General features: G+C 37.6%; 2 protein-coding genes across 4 annotated transcripts in view; one reads left to right on the forward strand and one right to left on the reverse strand.

Moving 5' to 3' along the window:
• The first annotated feature begins 458 nt into the window (after positions 1-458).
• On the forward strand, positions 459-8,741 carry LOC139979564 (uncharacterized). 2 transcript variants are annotated; one of them, XR_011797211.1, is made up of 8 exons: positions 459-1,080; positions 1,429-1,575; positions 1,848-1,973; positions 2,976-3,066; positions 3,686-3,761; positions 4,575-4,632; positions 5,313-6,652; positions 6,758-8,741. XR_011797211.1 is itself a non-coding variant. In XM_071990503.1 (7 exons), the coding sequence occupies exons 1-7, from the start codon at positions 949-951 to the stop codon at positions 5,445-5,447; spliced, it is 765 nt and encodes a 254-aa protein (XP_071846604.1). In that variant the 5' UTR covers positions 459-948; the 3' UTR covers positions 5,448-8,741. The 2 variants fall into 2 exon arrangements, 1 of the variants encoding a protein (XP_071846604.1); XM_071990503.1 differs by having other exon boundaries at positions 5,313-8,741.
• The window catches only part of LOC139979554 (E3 ubiquitin-protein ligase HERC2-like), an 87,158-nt gene continuing 70,529 nt past the window's right edge, over positions 6,276-22,904 (reverse strand). Inside the window, exons 48-60 of one of the 2 annotated variants that reach the window (XR_011797209.1) lie at positions 21,908-22,085; positions 21,096-21,349; positions 20,350-20,489; positions 20,097-20,192; positions 19,264-19,559; positions 18,124-18,349; positions 16,821-17,015; positions 15,815-15,949; positions 15,320-15,482; positions 13,910-14,015; positions 12,516-12,728; positions 6,793-11,081; positions 6,276-6,717 (exon numbers count right to left, since the gene is read on the reverse strand). Coding sequence is in view for 1 of the 2 variants with exons in the window: in XM_071990481.1 (XP_071846582.1) it covers positions 10,812-11,081; positions 12,516-12,728; positions 13,910-14,015; positions 15,320-15,482; positions 15,815-15,949; positions 16,821-17,015; positions 18,124-18,349; positions 19,264-19,559; positions 20,097-20,192; positions 20,350-20,489; positions 21,096-21,349; positions 21,908-22,085 (2,272 nt within the window). In the remaining variant the exon portion in view is untranslated. Of the gene's footprint in view, positions 11,082-12,515; positions 12,729-13,909; positions 14,016-15,319; positions 15,483-15,814; positions 15,950-16,820; positions 17,016-18,123; positions 18,350-19,263; positions 19,560-20,096; positions 20,193-20,349; positions 20,490-21,095; positions 21,350-21,907; positions 22,086-22,904 lie in introns of both variants that reach the window. The other variant, XM_071990481.1, reaches the window with a different exon arrangement.

The raw sequence follows: 22,904 nt of genomic DNA on the forward strand, positions 1-22,904 counted from the left end.
CGTACAACACATTGTCCAATCAGAGCCTTGAAACGTTCCGACATACTCGGTTTCCCTAACAATTACGTAATAGTTTACCTTTGTCGACGAGGGTGAACGAGTCTAATACGACTTCAAAACCGTTATGTGGTAATTTTATCGTTATTTGGCGGTCACCTCATATCAGTTGTCGCAGTGTGCAAAATAGCGCGTAAGTTTAACTGACACGCCACAATAATAGCCAATGGTTTGTTATGATGGCAAAATTGATATAAAAGCTCTCATTTGTTTTCAATTAGCACGACATCTTCCAAATGTGTGCAAGTAATCACTGCTTTGTGTGATACAATTTTCGGAATATGAGATCCATCGATGGTTATGGAGCAAGCGCGTAGCCTGGATTTCATCTTGGGGGGGGGGGGGTGGTGATTCAATTTATTGACCTGTCAACGAGAACGATTTCCGCTATCTGCGTGGGGTCCAGATATGGTGAACTTCATAGATGTCAATGTTTGTGTAATCGGTCGAGATTTTAGCTTCGTCAAAATAAAATGTTAGAAATACTGGATATGAATAGCCATACATTGATTCGTTGGGTAGAAATTATTCAAGTATGTAATAACTCGCGATCAATCAAAATAATAGCTAACTTTTCTAGGGTAGCCTAATCAAATCCGTGGCACTGTGGCAGTAGCCAGTAATTCAAAACCAAGCCCGAAATATTTATTTACCCCTCCCAAATGGTCAGTATTTATTTTAGGAAATATGTTCTGCCCCTGCCGGGGAGTTACTATAATCAGGCCGGGGAAGGTTTAGCCGAACAATATAGCTGCTAGCACCACTCTGTATTTGGTCTGGTCGAAAGTTGTTATTTCCGACGTTTTTCCGCCAAAGTTTAAATTCCTGTCCAATGTTTGATCCAAAAAGTTTTGAACTAACCATAAGAATGAACAACAACTAAAATTCTGGATGAATCAAGATATAATACTAAATATCCAAACATTTTTGAAGTTATTGGAAGCTGCCAGGTGTGAAGCTGTTAGCCAATGGGATGAAGCAGCATTCAAGAGGGCCGTGCGATGGGCAGAATACGCCGAACAGGTGGGTAGGCTAATTAGAGTAATGGGTTTGCCTATCTTTCGCTGATTTGGTATGATGTGATATTACATTATAAACCAAAATGATAGCTAAGAAGTAAGGTAGGTATAGGCTAGGTCTAGTATTACAACTAGGCTTGGCATATATTGCATCTGTGGCAGGTGCCTTTCTTGGGATGGTTACTCCTCTTGTCGTATGCAATTTTGTTTGTTTTAATTTGTTTGTTACTGTTAATTGACTATTTATGAAAATTTTGTAAATATTCCGTCAGAAATTGAAGAAGGTCAGTGAAAATAAACATTTAAAAATAGAAATGCAAAATTTCTCTCCCAATGTATATTAACTCAACAGCTGTACTCAAAGGTTTATCAAAAGCCTGAATTTCTTGAAAAGTTAAAAAGAGTGGTGAAAAGAATTCATGAAACGTCTCAGGAGCACCTGGGACAACGAGAAGTAGCTGCTGAAGATTTAAAGTGTTCAAAGAAATTACTGCTGAAGGTAAAATTTCCTTGTTAATTTTACATCCTTTTACTTGATAAATGATTGATTGTGAAGTCTTAATACATACACTTTGAACTACTATTTGTACAGGATTTTAAATACTATAGCACTGTCTGGTTACTTGAACCATAGCATTTTGAAGCTTCTAATTTTTGTAGGAATTCTAACACTTGATATTAAAATAAATGATGATATTAATGTATTCTCACCCAGTAGTAAGTACTACTTCTTTGATTTCTTTTCCCCTTGTTTCACTTTCCCCTCAACAGATCTTACTAGAGAACAGCCATTTGCCATCCCAGTTATATCATCAGATATTGCCAACTGTGTCTCAAGAGAGACATCATTCAGCAGACCTTCAAGATGGCCTAATAGGGGTTGATGACTTTGTAGAAGTGAGTAAAAAAAGTAAAACAAGGGTCTCCGAGGGAAGCAAACGTTAAATTTTGTTTATTAGGGAAGCCTTTCAACAGGTTGAAACTTTCCGATCTTCAGTGTGAAATTTTTCCAAGTTCATCATCTGGTGTGTGGCATAATAGGTTTATTTCTTAAAATTTAGTAACATAAATTTGCAGCCCTGCTCCACTAACTTTTGCTTGAACAAACATTAATTGGAAGAAATGCTCTCTGCAAGAATGTGTTCCCATTAATTTTAGTCTTGCTCTTTAACCCTTTATCAAGTTGACCCTTTACAGAGATGTCAGTACGATTTTATCGTATTTAGTACGATAAAAAAAGTGAAATACGATAATACGATTCGCCTCTTGAAAATACAACTTTTTATTTATTTATTTATTTTTTATTGTTTTTAATAGTTGATCAATAATCTTGCTACATGCTGCAATTCATATTTGATTATTTGAAATATCTGACACTCTTTTAATTGGTTTATAATGTCAGTTAACAGGAATGTGGCTTATATTTCCATGAGTAAAATGCAAGTCTATACAGTAATTTTTTTGTCACTTCTACTTCTGGCTTGAACCAAATTCTCATTGGCCCAAAATATGCAAGCAATTTGGCTGTATCATTATTCTCATTATGCATTTAAACACCCTTTTCGCATCATAAGAATTATTACAGATGCTTTACAATTTTCTCATTAGATGTTATTGAAAAAGCAAACATTTTACTTGCCCGTTCTTACCAGTAAAACATTTTACTGGCCCGGGGCCAACGGGCCAGTGGTAGTGTTGAGTTTTTGTGAAAATCTGATATTTCTCTCAAAAATCTGATTTTTTAGGATATTCAGTCTGTTTTTTTGTGTCAAGAGGTTGGCATCTCTGCCTTTAGTACCCTCCATATTTTCTTGGCCATTTCTATCAGAAGTGAGAATCTGTCTGCTACATGTATGCATTTAGTTTTAACATACCCCTATTCATTTTCTTTTTTGCAAGGTTACGAGTAAATGTGCAACACTGAAAATGACCTGTAAATTATTGACTAAGATGGACACTTCCCTAGAATGGGTTTCAACCTCTGATACTGGTAAGTTGAATTATGGTGATTTTTATTATCTCTGTGAGTTATCTCAGTCACCTATGGTTATAGAAGCTTTGAATACTCTGGCTCTTATCTATGGAACAAGTTACCAGATCACATTCGATCACATTGCTCTAAACTTTCTACATTCAAAAGTCTTCTTAAAACCCATCTTTTTCACTTGTTCTTTTGTAAATTATTTTGCTTTCTTTGTAATGCACCTTGAGCAGTGACTTTTGTCTACTGTTTTGGCGCTATATAAGTCTCATTGATTATGATGATTTTTATTAAGTTTCAATTCTTGGTATCTTCAGACTCTTCATCCAGCTTATCACACCCAAACACATGTGTAGTAATCCTCAATAAATGTGTCAACATTTGTCTATTTAAAAGTGTCTTCGAAACTAAATATGTGACTGAAAGAATATCGCTTTCTTTGTCCACCTCTCTACCACATCCCTTGAGAGAATGTGGATAAGATGGACATTTTGATTACGGTAAAGCTACGTAGAGATGGACTGTGTACTGTTTAAACGATACCATGCAGTCCAGGTTTTGACAGTGCTATTCCTCTGCAGGTATCATGGATTTGAAATATATATATTTTTTCTGCTTTCTTATTCAGATATATTAATCGATGCAAGAATTTTAAGAGGGCAATTACTGATGTCTTGTAAAAACCAAAATAATTTTTTAGCCAGGTGAGGCCTTCTTTGGTACTGTTTGTTGCCACTCACAGTATTAATATTCAAATGGCTCTGAAGTCATATATATCATGATAGAATCTTAGCTTAGGGTAGCCACTGACATGACATCAAAATGGAGTACGGATAAAAAAAAAAACTGGAGGAGAAGAATATGAGATGGCAGTCATGATACACATGGTTCATGCCAGCTTGCTTGCGGGAAATTCTGAAGGTTTAAATATTGCAGAACGTTAAGACTTGGTAATGCACACAGTAAGTACAATTCCAAAAAGCAGTTAAAATGGAGCTGAGCACATCATTAACTGTAACAGTGAAACTGTCTGCAATAGTACTAAATGCGGATATACTGAATTGTACATTTGAAAATGGAAGCCATAAAGTACATGTATTTTGTAGAGTTTTAATAATATTTTGACAAAGAATACCCCACAATGTCAAAAGTCAATTGCTAGTTAAGTTATGCTATAAAATCTTTTTTTAAGAGAAATGCAGGACATTTGTCCATCTGGTGAAAGGAAATGCCAGATGGCGGACGGTGGATCGACGGGGGGAGGGGTACTGAATTTTACAGGACGTCTGGCCCCCCTCCCCCTCACCCCCCCTCACCCCGTCTTGGTAGCTACAAGGACTACAGCTTCTATTAAAGCACTTTGTAAATACAATATATTGGTAACTACTCAAGGTGCAGTTTAGGTTTCACTCATTTCTACATAAATATTAAAAATTCAATTCACCTTGGGAATATCATGCTAGTCAATCTACATGAATTTATTTCAATTTTCCATCATTTTTATTTTATACATTTAGCAAATCGAATGATTGGGACAGCCTTCTTCATACTATCGCAGCAAAACCACATGGATTGGTAGGTTAAACCAAGTATATTATAGACATATTGCTGGACTGCATTACACACTGCAAGCTTATGCAACACTGTGAAACTTTTATGTTGAAATGATCATGTGTTTCTTGTCAAGTTCTGTCAGGTTTGGACAAGTTTTCAATTGCTTATCTTTTTCTTAGGTTGACTGCACTCGTTGTTGCTATTGTCCTCAGGGAAAAGTACATAGTCACAGAGCTGTTCTGAAATAGCAACATAGTTTTTTTATTTCTTAATATACATTATTTTGTTTACTTTTTGCTATGTTCTGATTTTAGTACAAGCATTGCAGAATGACAGAACTATGCACCTCCTATGGTATCATGGTTGCAGCAACAATTTATCCATATGATAGGTTACATTATGAGATGGCTGGTCAAATTAAAAGATTGTAAAGGGGAAGGGGAGTTGGGCCTGGGGAAGGGGGGGGCAATGGGAAAATGGATGGATGGAATTTCAGCTGAACTTACACCATTCAGGATTTGAAAGAAATTGGTAATTGTAACGTCAAAGCCATCTCACAGCATCGCCATGCAGGATATAACACTGTTGTCTCTGTGCTAGGCTGTTTGATTATTAATTAAAAGTGCAGTTTTGCACTGAATTTTAGACTAAAACCAAGTAGTACAATGCCTTTGTTTGTTCTTATTGTTTTTCCATGACAGGAAGTAATTGGCAGTGTGCTCACCCTGGAAATGCCAGACAAGACTGTTCATGGCGACAAGATGGAACAGTTCATCTTTGATTGGTTGATGAGTAATAAAACACAATACATTCAAAAGGACCCAACTCCAGTCTGAAGAATGTAAGATCCCGCTGAATTCAACAATTCGCAAATGTCTTGCGAAGTGAAACCATGGCTACGAGGTTTGATCCAGAAGGTCAAGTGCTGGAAAAGGTCACACATTGCACCCATGGATATGATGGATGGTTGATCTAAGGTGACCAGATGTTCCCGATTTATTGGGGACCATAAATCATTCAATAAGTTTCACAGCTGGTAATTCACACATAAACATCTTTTTGCACCTAGTGATTAGTAATGTGACTTCTAGTTACCTTCCAAGTTCTTTTGGCATTGGATTTTTTTTTTATCTTGGACAAAATATTTGTTTTCTGGATAAAGTGCTTCTAAACTGGCGCATTTGGCCATCATCATTGAAACATAGTATCACCAAAAACAATGAGGTCCTCAAAATTCAAGCCCCTCCTTTTAAACCAACAGTATCAGGAACTGATCCTTGATATCAACATGAGGGGGAGATCAACATCAATATCATTTCGCAGGATTTTCTGGACAAAATATGGCTACCTTATGTGTACAACAGTTGTTGTGATAGGCTTCTTAGCTTGTTGTTACCATTAGTAAATCAAGTTTGTAAGTGTAATGAAAGTAGCAGAGGATCTTGATTCGAAAATTGAGAAAAAAACTGAGAGATATTTTATACAAAATGTGAGTGGAGCCAATTTCGGGCCTAGTAATTGATTGTATTATGAGGAAATCTTTTCACAAATGTGGAAACAACTTGCCGTATCAATTTTGCTTTGCATTTGTTAAGTTTATGCTGGCTTTAATTGATGAAAAGATAAGACGAGAAGTGAGATAAAAACAATTGTAACAAAGTGGATCACTTCTTTCTGTGTGAATTGTCAATATTATATTTGCAAGCTCTGACAAATATTGCAATCAACAGCACATTCGCATATCATCATCATCATCATCTATACTGTTTGCATCTAAAAGTGAAACATGAATTGCTTTAAAGTGACACACTAATCTGACTTCCGAGAAATCATGATAAACCACAACACAAATTCATAAAAAACATAGTTTACAACAAATAAATGTATTATTATTATAATTAACCTATACGTTTATACAGAGGCTTTTTTTTAATATTATTTCTTTATATTGCCGCCACAAACTGAACCTTTCAAGAAAACCGCATACAGCACTTCATCTTGTGACATTTGACATAAAAATGAAGTATGCACACACTGTAATGTTATCTTTACATAGTTAACACACTGTAATGTGATCTTTACATAGTTAACACACTGTAATGTAACCTTTACATAGTTAACACACTGTAATGTAACATTTACATAGTTAATCTTTACATAGTTAACACACTGTAATGTAACCTTTACATAGTTAACACACTGTTATGTAATCTTTACATAGTTAACACTATAAACAAACATACACAGAGAGTTGATGTCCCACCCTGTTGTAACAATAATATAAAAAAATACTGATTTGGGGCTGAGGTTATCGTCACTTGAACAATACTCTGGCTTGATGAAGGATTTTTCGTGTCACAACATCAGCTCTGTTGATAACCTTCAGTCCCGCACAAGTGTACTACAGATCCCACAGACTAACAGATATATTTCATAATATATCATAAGACGTAATATCATCTTTTTATATGATTGTTACAAAAACTACTAAGTAAAAATTAATTGTGCCATATGATTGTGTGTAACAAAGCCAGTAGTAACAGCTTTGGGGGCCAGTCTATACAAAACTGTGCTTCATCAAGATAGCACAGGTTCTTCCCCCACGGTTACACACGCTGTACAGTGATCACTAATTTACCTTCTTGTGAGATGGATGTTCGTCAGGCTCTCTACTTGAGCAACGTTTGCCATGTAACAACCACACGCAAACATGCTTAAAGAATCCATGAAGATCACCACTTGCAAATTTTGTTTGCATTATTCATTTCTGTATTTTGACCATTTAATACATTGAACACAATCTGGCAGATTAAAACTACAAGCAAAGAAAACCTCTGAAATAAAAACTTAGAGTAAAAAATGCAGAAGTCGGTAGCATGTGTAAACCAACGAGAATACCATATCTTTTCTGATAGAATCCCAGTCCGAGGGAAGACAAACGGTTGTCTCCCCGGATTCAATATTTATTAAAACTAGTACAACATAAACTGAGTTAACAAACTAGACCTCCTCTTTGGCCGTAAGAAGATACGTAATGCTAGCTTTATACAACTAATATTTGTACTTGTTTTTCTTTTTCTTTTCAACTGGCAGTTCTTAAATTTGAATGTTTTGCCCACATATTTAGAAAACACAACAGCCTGGAAAACACACATCACACATATATAAAGGGAAACAAATATAGGATGAAACATTCACCTATTCTTGGAGGACATAGAATCCGTAAGAATGTGAATATTCCTATCTAGGGTATTTACAAAGAATTCATTGTTCCTACTATAGTATAGCCCATCTGAGATGGTTCTCAATATAGTGAAACAGATACCAATGTTTGATGACTTTTTCAAACGTAATTGGTTCTCATGACAATCAGGGGATACATTATGTACATTATCAAAGCTGACATAAACCATTGTCCACTTTCTTTTAATTGATGAACTTACAATTTGGTATTAACAAATCAACATGATATTAAGTACACTATATGCAAATTTCGGCATTCTAATGAATAAACATAAAGGATATCACATTCCTTCCTATGAAGGATATAACATTTTCTTAACAGAGAGCATTTCTCTCTGTATTCAAAGTATGGAAATATTATGCCCATTTTGTATAAATGTAAAGCTTATGTAAGTTCCTTTGTAAGCGGAATAAAAAAAAATACAACAAGTAGTTATAGTAACCTTTGTTAGGAAAATTGCACATAACAACTAAGTAATATAAACAGATACGTAAAAACTTAATAATAAAACAGATGTAGGTTGCACACAAATATCTTACAGCACTTATTCCTCTTTACTTCCCCATCGTGTAAGGGACTTTAAACTGAATACTGAGTAAGATTTAAGAACATCACTTAGTTGGCAGGATACACAAAATGTAAATATAGAAAACTGGAATAGCAGATAAACAAGAGGTGTGATGAACTAATCATTAAGCTAATGAATATTCAACATTTCTATCCAGAAATTGCTATTCCTACTCTGGTTATAATGACCACTCATGCCAGCATGTACAAAATAACTGTGCAAGTAAGCTTCATTTAAAGTGGCCAATGAAATCATTTAATGGCCTCCTGCCTGCCTTGCAGTTTATGTCACCGTGAAAAACTTGTGAACACAAAAAGATAGTTGCAAAATTATGACCAGGCTCGAACAGACGGTCTAAAACTGCTGCCCCAAAAGAGGGGAGACATTTGTAGAAGTTTATTAAACACATCAAGCAACTATAACATCACTATAATATAAAACATTATACCTAGCATGATCATCCAGTTTTCATCTGGATATCTCGATGCTAATGATGAAGAAACAACCGGTACCAGCGTTATTGACATTTGGCGAGGAGTCCATCGCAACTGTTGACAGGAATATTTATGGTAAACAAAACCACCACTGGGTGTTAGTAACAACAATCCACAAAATCACTGTTATATTCTACTATTAAAATCAAACAGATTATGAGATTCTGCGTTTCTTTTTTTTATATTGTACTTCAACCAAATAGTATAGATAACACATTGTCAGTTTGTAAGTAAGACCATACAACAGCACGAGAAAACTAATACGAGACTCTTGTGTGGTCTCCAGTAACATTGTTACCCCAAAGAAAAGACGGCTTTACCAAATGATTTACCGAGGACGTTCGGCAACAGATTCGACCTTCTGATGCTCTTCTGTGAATTCCAAACTTAAATTATGTAGTCAGAGACTTGTTTTTTTAATTGCTTATAAAACAATAGATTAAAATTAGTTCAAAACAGAGGAACTCACTTCATAATCAATGAAGCAGTTTCGATATTTCTTAACACATTTTAAGTAACATTTTTTTAAAAGTTTGAAAACCAAATTATACAGAAATGTGACAATTGTCAAGTAATTTCTTTACTATGAGATTATCAAATAACTGATGCAAGTTATAAATTCCTGCATTGGAGTCATGCATGAAGCACAAACACAAACCTATCATGACAGTGCCCATGTATTATGCATGTATGTATATTAAAGGCCAGTATAGGCCCCAAATTATAGAATGCTACAATTGCTAGAAGTTTTTAAAAAAGTACTTTCCTGGAGGTCTTTACTCTCCAAATTGTTCTCAGACATTTTTTAAGGGAACACACAAGATGATTGAATGTCCTAGTACAGAAAGTTTCCTCGAAGGTTGTAATAAAAACAGTTTAAGAATTTTGACCAAAGGTGACCGTATTTGAATATCTAGCATATTTTAGGCCAATACAGCATACCTTTTAAGTATAACAACAAGACGAGAAAACCTCTACGGTTGACACTACGCCATTTTGTTGGCCACTTCTAATTTTCAAATTTCAGACACGTAACAAAATTTAACTGTAAACAAACAAAAAAAATTATTGAAAGAAAAACTAGAATAAACAATAAAGTAATGTCCACTTGGCATTCTTTAAAAGAATAAGAGAAAAAAACAATTCAACTGCATATTAATGCACATATTATTATCTAATGTTTTTGGTCTTTTTTCCTTCCTCTGTATTGATCTCTGATGTTTTTCCTTTGATATATAGAACTTGACTTCAGACTTTTTCAACGTTGTATAGAGCACACCTTCCTTAGATTTGTGAAAGACTTTCTATATTTCATGTACAGCTCTGGTACTAGAAGTTAGACAAGGAGGACAATGACATCATGAATCGACAACAGACTGTCAACTATACCACTTCTTGAATTCCAAAGAAAACTTCATTTTCGACTTATAGAACACAGCAGCAGAAGCACAGCAAACTAATGTAACATTTTTTTTTGTCTGTGCTCTATGATGACATTTCAAATCAACCTCTGGGCCAGCAAAAAAATTCTTAGACATTTCCAAGACCAATCTGAGATCTCTTTTAACGTTCAAGCATCGGTCCGAATGTCAACAGTGTTTTTCCTCGGTTCAAAGATATCAGTCAATTTGGATTTCTGCCTAGGTTTTTGGATTATGTGATGTCATCATTGCATTATCTTATATAATCTGGCACTAACAGAAAGTAACTCATCCAGGATTGGAAATGGTTTATAAGAGCTTGCGTTACATTTCTCAGACTTATATGACCCTTAGGATGTAGTTCTCAAATAGACCTGCTGGTCAAATGGTCTTTTTAGAACAAGTCCAGAATGTACAGTGCTTAACATTTCAAACCATCTGTAAAAATATTTCCCTTCTGGTGACGATTGACTTCACTCTTCTGGTCGGATATCGGAGTCGAAATCGATGGAGTCGATTTCCTCCTCTTCGCTATCGTCTTCCGTAGACTCTCCACCAGCCGCTTCTCCAGTCAGAGCTATCCGGGCATAATCGTCGGTGTCGATGGACTTGCAGAAGTAGATGGCGTACTTCAATTTCTCGCGTAAGATGTCTTTAGACGAGTACCGTGGCAGTTTGAGGAGAAAGAAACAGGTGTAGGACTCCGGCAGGAAGTAATCAGGTGGATTGTACTTGTCCAAGACCTATAACAATACAAAGACAAAGGAAGACAATAGGTATTGTTGTCTTCTGACTGCATTATGGAATCAATTGTCCCTGTAAGACAGCAGTCCTACTTAGTAGAATTTAATTAAACAGCAGTTGGAATGGGGAAGCGAGAGGAGATACATGTGACCGTTTCCTTTTATATCTAAAGGTTGTCAGTATTGACCTCAAATTAAACTTTGAATAGAGTGACCATTATCTGACCCCCTTAGCATAATTGGGGGCAATACTGATAACCTTCATACTATCTAACGGGTTCCTCTGCATGCTTTCATCAAAATAATTAAAAGGGAAATGTCTGAAGAAGATGAATTTCACACAAGAGGTCGATTGAACTATATCTGAATGGAAAAGAATTTATTCAAAATATATGCTATGAACACTATACTGGAATGATAGCACATTTCGTCCCCACTTCTTGAAACTAAAAGTAAAATTGTTCAAACATTTGATTTTAAAGTAAATTAAAATTTATACCAGAGGGGAAACCCCTACCAGTGGTTTCTTGCCCTTTAAATACATTACATATATGCAGCACAAGAGTAGTATGCAAGCTAACCCTGGCTGAAGTTCAAACCACAGATGGAGAGCAGTATAAATCTAAACAGGGTCAGTGCTTACATGGTTTGATGACTGGCAAACTTTAGACAAAATACCACAACGATGAAAGAAATAGGGACATTGTTTGTTGTTGGTAATTTATTTGGCAGCCTCACTCTAACAACAAAGAGCTGAATTTGCATCTTTATAATAGTTAATCTAATAAGATCTATTTGAGATTTTCCCATTTTTGCCCTCTGATGACCCCCAAATGACCTTTGACTTCCACCCCAACAACAGGACTCTTGTACTAATTATAGGGAAGCCACATGCACATATGAGAACTGCAGAGGTTCCGATCTTTAGATATCGTGGTTAACAAGCTGGGGTGTCACACACACATACACAAGGCACACACACAGACAAGCCAAGTTGACTGCATAGGTTACTTGCCTGCCTATGGCAAGTAACCAAGATCATTCCATTACCAGTAGTCCAAATTCTCTTCCTCTGAAGTCTGAGATTCTTTATCTGATTCCAATGCTAATACCACTCCATACTGTCCCCTCCTATCGTGTTTCAAAGCACTCGTACTGACAGTATGAACAGTTCCTCACCATTAACAGATTCCAATGCTAATACCACCCTATACTGTACCCACCTATCGTGTTTCAAAGCACTCGTACTGACATTTCGATTTATTTTGATTTCGATTTATTTTAATCCAGTATAAATATAAAATATTTATGAATAGGCGTTCATTATGAACAGTTCCTCATCATTAACGGATTCCAATGCTAATACCACTCCATACTGTCCCCTCATATCGTGTTTCAAAGCACTCGTACTGACAGTATGAACAATTCAATTACCTGTAGTACAAAATCTCTTCCTCTAAAGTCTGCGATGGTTCTTGGTAACCTCGTCCTACCCCAAACAAATCTTAGAAAGAGAGACTTCTCCGTATTGGTAAATTCCTCCATGATACCCCAGAACCACTGGACGAGGGGTGCCATAGCATCCACGCCTTTGTACGTGGCAACAGACTTCAGCAGATGGAGTGGAATATCTGGACTTCCGCACACCTATGAGAAAAGTGAAGCAAAACATGTAAACAGTTAAATGGTATGAATGTTGAGGACACCATGATCACATTAAAAGAAAGGGTCACACAAGTCTGAGCAAAGCCTTTTACCAAGCTATTTTATCACACTACAATTAATACTTCTCAGCAAGTTGGGACACATTTTCTCATACTACTAATACCACTTTATACTGCCCTCTCATATCATGTTTCAATGCACTCGTACTGAGAGTACGAACAGTTCCTAACCTATCTTTATCTGATTCCAATGCTAATACCACCCTATACTGTCCCATCATATCATGTTTCAAAGCACTCGTACTGACAGTATGAACAGTTCCTAACCTATCTTTATCTGATTCCAATGCTAATACCACCCCATACTGTCCCCTCATATCATGTTTCAAAGCACTCGTACTGACAGTATGAACAGTTCCTAACCTTTCTTTATCTGATTCCAATGCTACAGTAATACCACCCCATACTGTCCCCTCATATCATGTTTCACTGCACTCGTACTGACAGTATGAACAGTTCCTAACTGTCATCTGATACAAACATAATATTCATAATGCTTGTACTGTCAGTACCAATGCTTTATAGCTGGACATGGAAGTACAGTTTAGCAAAAAAATTCCCAACTGAGTGATACTTTCACAGCAACGTTATCAATATTAATTTTCAATCTCTGTTATATTAATATTTCAAGGCAGTGTTCCTAGTTTCATTCATCTTCAGGGGATCACACTAAGAACTAGAAACCAGGACAGAATGTTTGCAACAAGGAATGACAACCTTCAACACCCCCCCCCCCCCAAAAAAAATAAAAAAGCCAGCATTGTATAATGCTTTTATGCTTGAAAGTGGCAAGAACAATTGTTGAAAAACTTTGGTTGCAGAATCAATGCCAAGTACTGTTAATAATAAATTATTGAGTGTTGACGTTGACTTGATGAAACCAACCAAAGAATGCCTCACTTTGATCAATCCAGTAATGTTTCTACAGAACCATTGCAGATGTGGTCCCTGCCATCAATTCTAACGGGTATTTGAGACTCCTGAGATCATAAACCAATTCATAATATAGGCAAGAAAATGAGAGCATAAACAAAAGTGAGAAATGTTTGCATATTAAAATACTAATATTAGCAAAGAAGTAGCAAATGTGTATTTTCCACTAACCATCGTTTCCAGCTCAGCGCCAGTGAACAGGGACAAGAGAGGAACAGAGATGACTCGAGCCATCCCCTCCCTGACCCACTGAACCTGTTCGTCAAACTCAAGGAGTCTGGTTGACGAGAAAGAAGTGGTCAAAAAGATGGTGAAAATCAAAGTCAATTAAATGTTGATTTTTAGGATCAGGGATGAGACTGAGCCGGGGAAAAAAAATCTGAAATTTATCGATCGCCATCCTGGGGGAGGGGTTTAAGGGAGGGGGTGTCCCCCTCCCCTTTAGAAATTTTTTGTCAGGTAAGGAGGACTTAGATGCAAAATGGTGGACTCTAGATGGAATCTATCACATCACGTAACTCGCCCAAAAATTGTGGAATTTCTGCTTGTATAATTTATCCATTAGCTTTTTTGAACCAAAAAAAAGGCTTTTTTGCTTGCTTTGTGCTACTTGATTCCACCACTGGTCAAATTCGGTGTTCCTTCCCTTCACAGTCCAGCATGTTCGGCACAAAAAAAAAAAATAAATAAAAAAAAATAAAAAATAATAAAAAACGCGAATTACGAGAAAAAACGCGAAAATGAAAAAAAAAAAACCGGAAATCCGCGTTTCCGCGGAAGAGTCTCATGCCTGTAGGATTTATAAAACTAAGGATGGTTTGTAGTGATTCAAATCAGATTCTTTGAGATGACTAACTATACTTACTTACTGGCCTCTTCGTTATTAACTGGCCTCACCTGTGGTGCCAACATGCAGACAAAAAGTCTGGTGAGCCCGACCCCCCCACCCCCCCCAACTGGCAGAATATTACAAGACATCCTAGTGTTCAGTACATAAACATATAACATATTTTTGCCGTACAACCTAAACAGTAAAACATTCTTCAACAGTGTTTCAAAAATGTCAAACTATAGCAGTATTTTGCATCTAAGCACCCAGGCTCCATTTTACCAAAAATATTATCAAAGACCCCTCCCATGGACGATTCAACATGCTTAGCTGCCCCGCTGAGTACAAAAAGAGATGGTTGCGCACATGCAATCTACAGGAATGTTCCTTGACCTTTTAATCATCCACAGATCCCCAGGTACAACAAATTCATGTTCACAAACTCCCAGATAATAGAAGTATCACAAATTACCTCAGACCCACCATGGCTGAGGTCAAGAAAATGTAGATTTTCTTTACCCGAGGTGGCACTTTTAGACTTGTTTTGACTGTAATGAAAGCGTATAAAAGTCAGCAAGTTTTTGGGATGGATCCAATATGGAACCAACTTTCTTCCGCGGTACCCCTGAGGAGCCAATTGGTGTTGCAGACCCAAAACTATGTTATGAAACACCCCCCCCCCCCGCACACCCCAGGTGAAGAATGATAGATTTACAGGAACTCCAGACCTGACGAACAACCTGTTCACTAACCTGTGGTTAAGAGCAGCTCTGACGTACTCTACTCTGTTCTCTAGTGTTATCTGCGAGTGTTTCATGCTCAGCGGCACGTCGTGACCAGTGACGCTGGGTGTGCTGTACGGCATCTCCATCTGTGCAAAGGCCTCAGCATCCATGTCTCTGATGCACATTAATCCTGTCATCAGATAAAAACAGATGAACGTTTATATTTTTATAGTGACGAATAGTAATACTGTAGGTCACATTTAATCAATTGATAAGGACCGTAAGGACTTGTTTATAATCAGATACATGGAACTTGGACATTAAAGAATCACACCATATTGACAAATACAATATTTCTCTAAAGCTATATGGTACACATATTTCTGTATTACAGTTTCTGACAAGACTGGGGGCATCTGTATAATGAGTACAAGTTACTCAAACAACAATGAAGTTGTCAGTGTATACAGCTAGCTCATCCATCAAATCTACCCTACCAGTGTGTGGAATGATCTCCTTTACCTGGTACATAGTCTTTGTCGACCTCTGTGAGGTCAGCGACTGTCAGGGGCATATCGGCGAGCTGTTTCCAGACAGGTTCGGCCAGAGACAGGCTCAGGGGACTACCCGTACGTATGGCAATGCCGATCAGGACTCCTGTAAAAAATTGACAGGAAAATGAAGTCAGAAACGATATGATTGTCCATTCTATTGCATCGCTACACCGTCATTTGAATAGCAGGAATTTGCACATTTAAATCAGAAGAAATGGACCACAGATTCACAGTTACCAGTGTTGTGGTATAAACGAAAACCAGGACTCAAGTCACCGTAGGAGATAATACATTTGCTTGAGTCGATGACTCGACTCAACAACCTCATACTGAAGCAACTTGTTAAGACTATTCACAATAAAGGTTTGTCTATTTACATAATTAATGATGATTATTGGTTTCTACATCATCTTGTAACCTCTCCCAGGCAAAAAACGTCACACCTTCTTTGATGGTGGTGGGTCCACACACTACTCCTATACACTCTATCCTATCACACTATTGGGTATTACCACAGTTGTACAGGTCTGAAGAAGGAAGGACATGTCCTTATAGCATGCAAGAGGGGTAGAAGTTGATGGATTTCCCTCCTCTTTTGTGGGATAAATTATGTTTTAAGGGTAACTACATAAAAATGGTACCAGATTTGAAGCTGAGAAGTCATATATCTTGTAAGTTCAGAACAGTTAAAGGACTCTTACTACTGACAATTTCTATTTCTGTGCTGTAAATTGTAGTGTAGATGTGTAGACTGATGGCAAACTCAACACAGAGATATAGATTTCACCTACAGATTATACATGTAGACTATACTGTAGGATCTACCTGAAACCCACCGACAGACAATGTTTACAAATTTTTGCAAATCCAAAAACAAGATAGAAGAGAGAAAAAGGAAAAAGACATGTCTGGGTAACATCCAGACACATGCTAGACTAACATTACACACTGTCTACTGTGGTGGTAGATCTTACCTAAGAATCGGAACATATTCTGATGGGTGGGGGAGACCGCTGATGGATTCAGTAAGAAGCAGTCCCTGTTGGCTCCAGATTCGTCTCTCCCGTTAGGGGTGAGGATCAGGAGGGGGGTGGACCCATTCTGTAGCTCGTCGCACATTTCAGCTATGGACTCGCTGTACCCTCCACCACAGTCATCTACACTCTCTCCTGTGAGACGAAACAACGAGATCAACAAGATCAACAAGATGAGACGAAACAACGAGATCAATAAGATCAACAAGATAATACGAAACAACGAGATCAACAAGATGAGACGAAACAACAAGATCGAAAAGATCAACAAGATGATACGAAACAACATCAACAAGATGAGACGAAACAACAAGATCAATAAGATCAACAAGATGATACGAAACAACATCAACAAGATGAGACGAAACAACAAGATCAATAAGATCAACAAGATCCATGATATGGAGCTAATCTATAACTTAACTGTGAATTTTGAACCTGTGCTAATAATGGGAGCCCCCTAACTGCGAACAGAACCAATGGAGGGGGCTGTTAAACCGGTCCTATCTAGTTCCACCAGACTTGACCAGCTGTTCTATGAGTTTGAGTACCATAAGTATGGAATCACCACGCTGTAGCATGCATGACCATATTGTGAGTTCATCATGACAAGTACAAACAAATCTGTTCATAATAATTGAAGATATCTTTGAAACTTTTATCCAATTTTTTCAAAAAGAAAAGAATTTTTTTTTTTTTAACTTGTTTTTTCTAAGAAAGATTCAGAGATCTGTACACAGTAAAGGTCAAATAGACATTAGGACCTATATGACACCATCCTTGGTTAGAAATGCCGGAGAGACCCCTTTGCCTACTTTCAGTTATGACTTTGGAGTTATCAATCTGTAAACAAGAAGTTGCCATCGTAGGCATACAGATTGGTGACAGAGAAACATATTTCTTTCCACCTGTGTAATTATAAGATGTGAATCTCCTGGATTTTAAACTGTAATATGTGGACACGATCGACACTATAACAGAATTAAAGAAATTGAAATGAGATAATTTTTTATAACTGGTTATAAAGATAAATAGTAACAGCTCTTGAGATGAAAAACAGAATCAGACAGTGAAAGAAATCTTCTATAAGTAAATCTATCATAATGAGGCAACATGACGTTCTGTGAGGTTAAATGAGGTTGTCTGAGGTTGGCCAGGGCTTCTCTTGAGAAATCAACCTTCTAGATGGAATCGTTATGTAGCAGTATGAGCTCAATTGCACAGTTGCCTCGGTAAACCTCACCTATGAATTTGACTTTCCAGACTCTGTGAGGTAACAAGAGGTTGTCAGAGCCAAACTGCATCAGCTTGGCACAGGTCTGACCGAATACTGACTTGGTTCCATCTGGACCAGCTAGGCCCCCTTTGCTCCGAGATCGTTTGACTTGAATACGGTTTAGCTCTATCACAGGCCCGTGTTGGCGGTCCCGGACCATGGTGGCTTGGACCACCTTTCGGAATGCTGCTTCCTGCATACCAAGAATATACAATATTATGAAACAATTGAAAAGAAAGATTGTGCAGTGGTGATTATGAAATGATCATTCCAAAAACATGACAGTTGCATGAGACGAGTGGAGAAATGTATATTTTTCACTTCAACCACAAGAATGGAATTAATGACTGAGGGGATATTATGATAAGTATTAACCATTTGTTTGCAACTTTTTCATGCTTGTAATTTCTCATGAAATGGCCAGGAATTGTTTCATCTTCTGATGAGAATTGTTTGCTTTTTGGTAAGATTGATAATCAGTTAATACAACTGTTTGCAATTCCCATATTATTTGGCTATTAAGCTAGGGTACTCTACTTGTTACAATTATATAAATGAAAGATTAATATGAATTTTATAATAATGTATATCTCGAAATAGGAAAGAAATCCACAAAACGACAAAAGTCATATTTAACATGCAAAGAATACTGAAACCTCACTGAGAAAAATATTAAACTTTATAAAATAAACCTACATGTTTGATAGGCGGAATAACTAGAAATCACATTAAGATGAGACCTGTGCAACCAGTGGACACTTGAAAGTAGAATTTTATCCAAAGTTTAGAAGATGTTGCAAAAAAACTGCAACTGACTACATATGTTAAATTCAGTACAACATGTGCACAAAACAAAATATCAAAGTTCAAATAATAAGTGAGATAAAGTTGAAACTAAAAGAAACATTCTCATGCAGGGATGAGCCAAGGGTAAAAAAAAAATCACGGAACTTTGCAAAAATTGCGGTATAGGCTCCAGTTTGCGTATGCTACAGTGTGCTGGGATAATAGTTTTTGTCCCCTAGGTAGAAAAGAAATCACGGATATTCCGCGAATTTGCGGAAAAAAGCTCATGTCTACTCATGTTAAAAATTGTTGGTAAATAACCTTGCCACTGGATACCAGAAGACCTCTAAGGGCATCGATTCCGGCGAGGGTACCCATGGAGTAACCGCCGCTCTCCGGTTTCTCGTGGAGGTCAAACATTGGAATGGACGGGCAGAAGAGCTCCGAGAAGTGGTGGAGGAGCACGAGGCGGTTTCTGATGACGTGGATGGGAATGTCCTTGAGGAGGTTGTACTCCATGGGAATCTTAGATGGGAGCCTACCGGCGTGGATGGGTTTACTGGTGGACCAAGCCACAGTGTGCGCCGAACCACACGCCACGTTAGTTATCTTCTTGTCTGTACAAGAAAGAAAAATATTACAAAAGAAAGCATTTGGTTACTGGGTCAAGGCAGGGTGTAAAAGATTTCCACATCACACTAGTTAATAAGATGACTTCCGAGCAAAATTATCAAAATAAATTATATCTGAATATTTACTAAAAATGGAAAATTCCCAGGCTGGGTGGGTTTTTTTTTTCTTAATATCTATTTTGGTTTGCATGATATTTTCCTTCAACACACAGAATTCTTCTGTGAAGTGCTGCATAGATCTAAAGATCTGCTATAGTTATTTCAATTTTCAACGAGAATTTTAACTTAGAAAGCATCCTCAGGTTATGCACAAGCTGCAGTAGCATACGATAGACTGAGAGGGTTGGCCTGATGATAGGCTCATTGCATTGGTCGTAAATTTCATGGACAACCTTGTCTAAAGGCTACGTACCACATCTGAGAGAGAGGTTAATCTATTAAACTAGTACTTCAAAAGTCTTGACACAAATTTGAATATGAATGGTGAAAGGATGAAAATATAATTTATTTTGCTATTCTCACCCTGCAATGAAGCCACAACCCTTGGTCTTTGAATAGCATTAGTTGTTCCATCCCCTAACTGACCCTCATCATTGTCACCCCAGGCATAGACTTCACCTGAAAGTAAAAAAATAAAGAAATTAAAACTTAAAAGAGAGCAAAACATGAATTTGGTGTAAATTCCTGAGCTAGTTATTAGTTCAGCATATACTTCAAGCCTTAGCATTCCTTTATAAAGATCACCTCCTTATGTTATAGGACTGCTACTACTCACCTTTACTTGTACAAGCCACACAGTGTAATGATCCTGTGGCTACACAGATCACCTTCTTATCTTGCAGAGCCGCTACTTTCCTTGGCCTTCTCACATGGTCATCTGATCCGTGACCTAATCTGTGGTAGTCACCTTTACCCCTGATGCAAAATACGGAGGATCATGTTAAATGGATTAGAAAGGTATCATGAAAATATTGTTTTCACAGACAGACACACAGACTTTGATCCAAAATGATATCCTTTATTTTAATCTTTTAATAATTAAATCAGGATGAATGTCAGTTAGTCTTAACATGCCTCATTAATATTAATGTGTCACTTAATTAGATCCTTCTGAAAGCTCCAGTGGCAGTCTATGTTGACTCATAGATATTGATGGGCCACTTTGATCCTATTAAAAGGGTTTTTTGATCCTCGTAAAATGTCTATAACCTCTCAATGTCTGTAATGTCTCATTAATATAGATGTGCCACTTTGATCCTCTTGATTGGATCATCTCCAGTGGCAGTCTTAGAATGTCTGACAAAAATTGATGCGTCACTTTCGATTCTATAAATAGGAATTTCTGCCATTAAATCCTATAGTTTCAGAAATAGGTATACATAAATGAAACTTAATCCCAAATGAAAGTCTATGATCTCCTATTAAAACAGCTGTGTTACTTTGACCTTTTAAGTTTAATCATCTCAAGCCTGTTGTTTCCACTAGACATGAATTAAAACAGATCGTGAGTTGAACACCTACCACGTGTACACATGACCAGACTTGGTTAACGCGATAGAAAACTGTGACCCGCATTCCACCTTAATGACACCATTGTTGGCCAGAGCGTCCACCTTCTGAGGTACCTTACACCCATCGCTTCCCCCTCTTCCGAGTTTCCCATAGTCACCGTCTCCCCAAGACCAGACGTTGTCATCATCCGTGATGCAAACGGTCTGAGCGTCCCCGCTTCCGCAGGCAACGTCTATGACACGGTGGCCTTTCAGAGCATCCACCTAAATTAATGAATCATAATTTCAGAGCATCAACCTAAATTAAATGAATCATAATTTCAGAGCATCCACCTAAATTAAATGAATCATAATTTATTAACTATAGTGTTGACTTGTGCCGTTGGATAATAATTTATATAAACGACATGCTAAGTTAAACCACTTTTCAAATCAGACGAATCTGCCCGAGGTCTTATCAAACTAAAAATCATCCATTATATAAAAACTCAATCAAAACTCAGATGTAGTGAAGCTGAATATTCCCATTAAAAAAATACATTTGTCTCTTAGAATGATGCTCTGAATAGGAAACTTGTCATTTACTTTTTAGCTTAGTGTTTATTTTCCAAGTGTTAGGAATCCAACAGAGGCTCATTTGAAACACGATTCTTGAGATGACGGCGGATAAACACCGGCTTACGTAGAGTGTTCTCTTGCCGATGGATCATTAGTAACACCTTAGATTAATGTTAAGAGAGAAAATCTGGTTCAGTATCATGATTTCATTGTTTTTGACATAGTATCCATTCCATTTTTATAACAGCGCCCCCTCTCCCTTACCAGTTTGGGTCTAAGCTGATCATCAGAGTCACCGTGTCCTAGTCTGCCGTAGCGTCCCTTGCCCCAGCTGTACAACTCTCCACTGGATGTGATGGCAGCGCTGTGGGCGCCACCGCACGCCACGTCTACGATCTCTTTACCTCTTAGACTCTCGATGACACGAGGCCTCTCGCATTGCCTGTTATAATGTAGGTTGCAAGAACAGAGAGAAGAAAGGTTGAAATAATTAAAAAGGGTGCACAGTAGTATTGAGAGCCAAGCCAAGCTGAATGAGAGAGCGTGGTGGCCAATTGGCTAAGGAGTCCGACTCGTGATCCAAGGATTGCTGGTCAGATTCCTGCCTAGTTCATTACGTTGTGTCCTTGGGCAAGATGCTTTATCTCACTTGCCTCTCTCCACCCAGGGGTTAAATGGGTACCTGTGAGGCAACTTGTCATTGGGCGCAGTATATAACTGCTGCCGACTGGAGGGATTGTCTCTGGGACAGGTTATCATTGACCAGGGGTAATATAAAGTCTGTAAAGCGCTTTGCGACCTATCACTGGTATAAAGCGCTATATAAAAAGCAAATATTATTATTATTAAACATAGGAATATCAGAGTGATATCCTTGGGGGTTAAAGGGAGACACCAATTTGGCCTTCAGCATGTCTGTCATCATCATAGTCTATGAGATATAGACGGAATCCCGGTTGATTACCATGGCTGAAGAGGTACCCAATTTTTAAGTGTATCACTTTGCCTGGTATGGACCACAATATCAAAAACTGGATGTCTGCTGGGCTTGCGCTGGTGGGTGTGGTACTGGGGGGGTCTCAAAATGGTCACACAAGAAATGAGCTAATCCATTCCAAAAAAAGTTAACCTCTTCAAACCACTTTGTACTTTACTGGCCATGACCGTCAGAGTCTTTGAAACATGGATGCCAGACATTTTTATTGGTGGAAGTGGTCTGACACAAACTTTGACCCCGACCCTCCCCCCGTCCCCCCAAAAA

This window comes from Apostichopus japonicus, chromosome 14 (assembly GCF_037975245.1).
Source record: "Apostichopus japonicus isolate 1M-3 chromosome 14, ASM3797524v1, whole genome shotgun sequence".
In the NCBI taxonomy this organism is placed as follows: domain Eukaryota; kingdom Metazoa; phylum Echinodermata; class Holothuroidea; order Aspidochirotida; family Stichopodidae; genus Apostichopus; species Apostichopus japonicus.

Coding starts and splice junctions, on each gene's coding strand:
- LOC139979564 (XM_071990503.1), top strand. CDS start 949: ATGAATCAAGATATAATACTAAATATCCAAACATTTTTGAAGTTATTG. Junction 1,576..1,847: donor CAAAGAAATTACTGCTGAAG/GTAAAATTTCCT, acceptor TCCCCTCAACAG/ATCTTACTAGAGAACAGCCA. Junction 3,762..4,574: donor CAAAATAATTTTTTAGCCAG/GTGAGGCCTTCT, acceptor TTATACATTTAG/CAAATCGAATGATTGGGACA.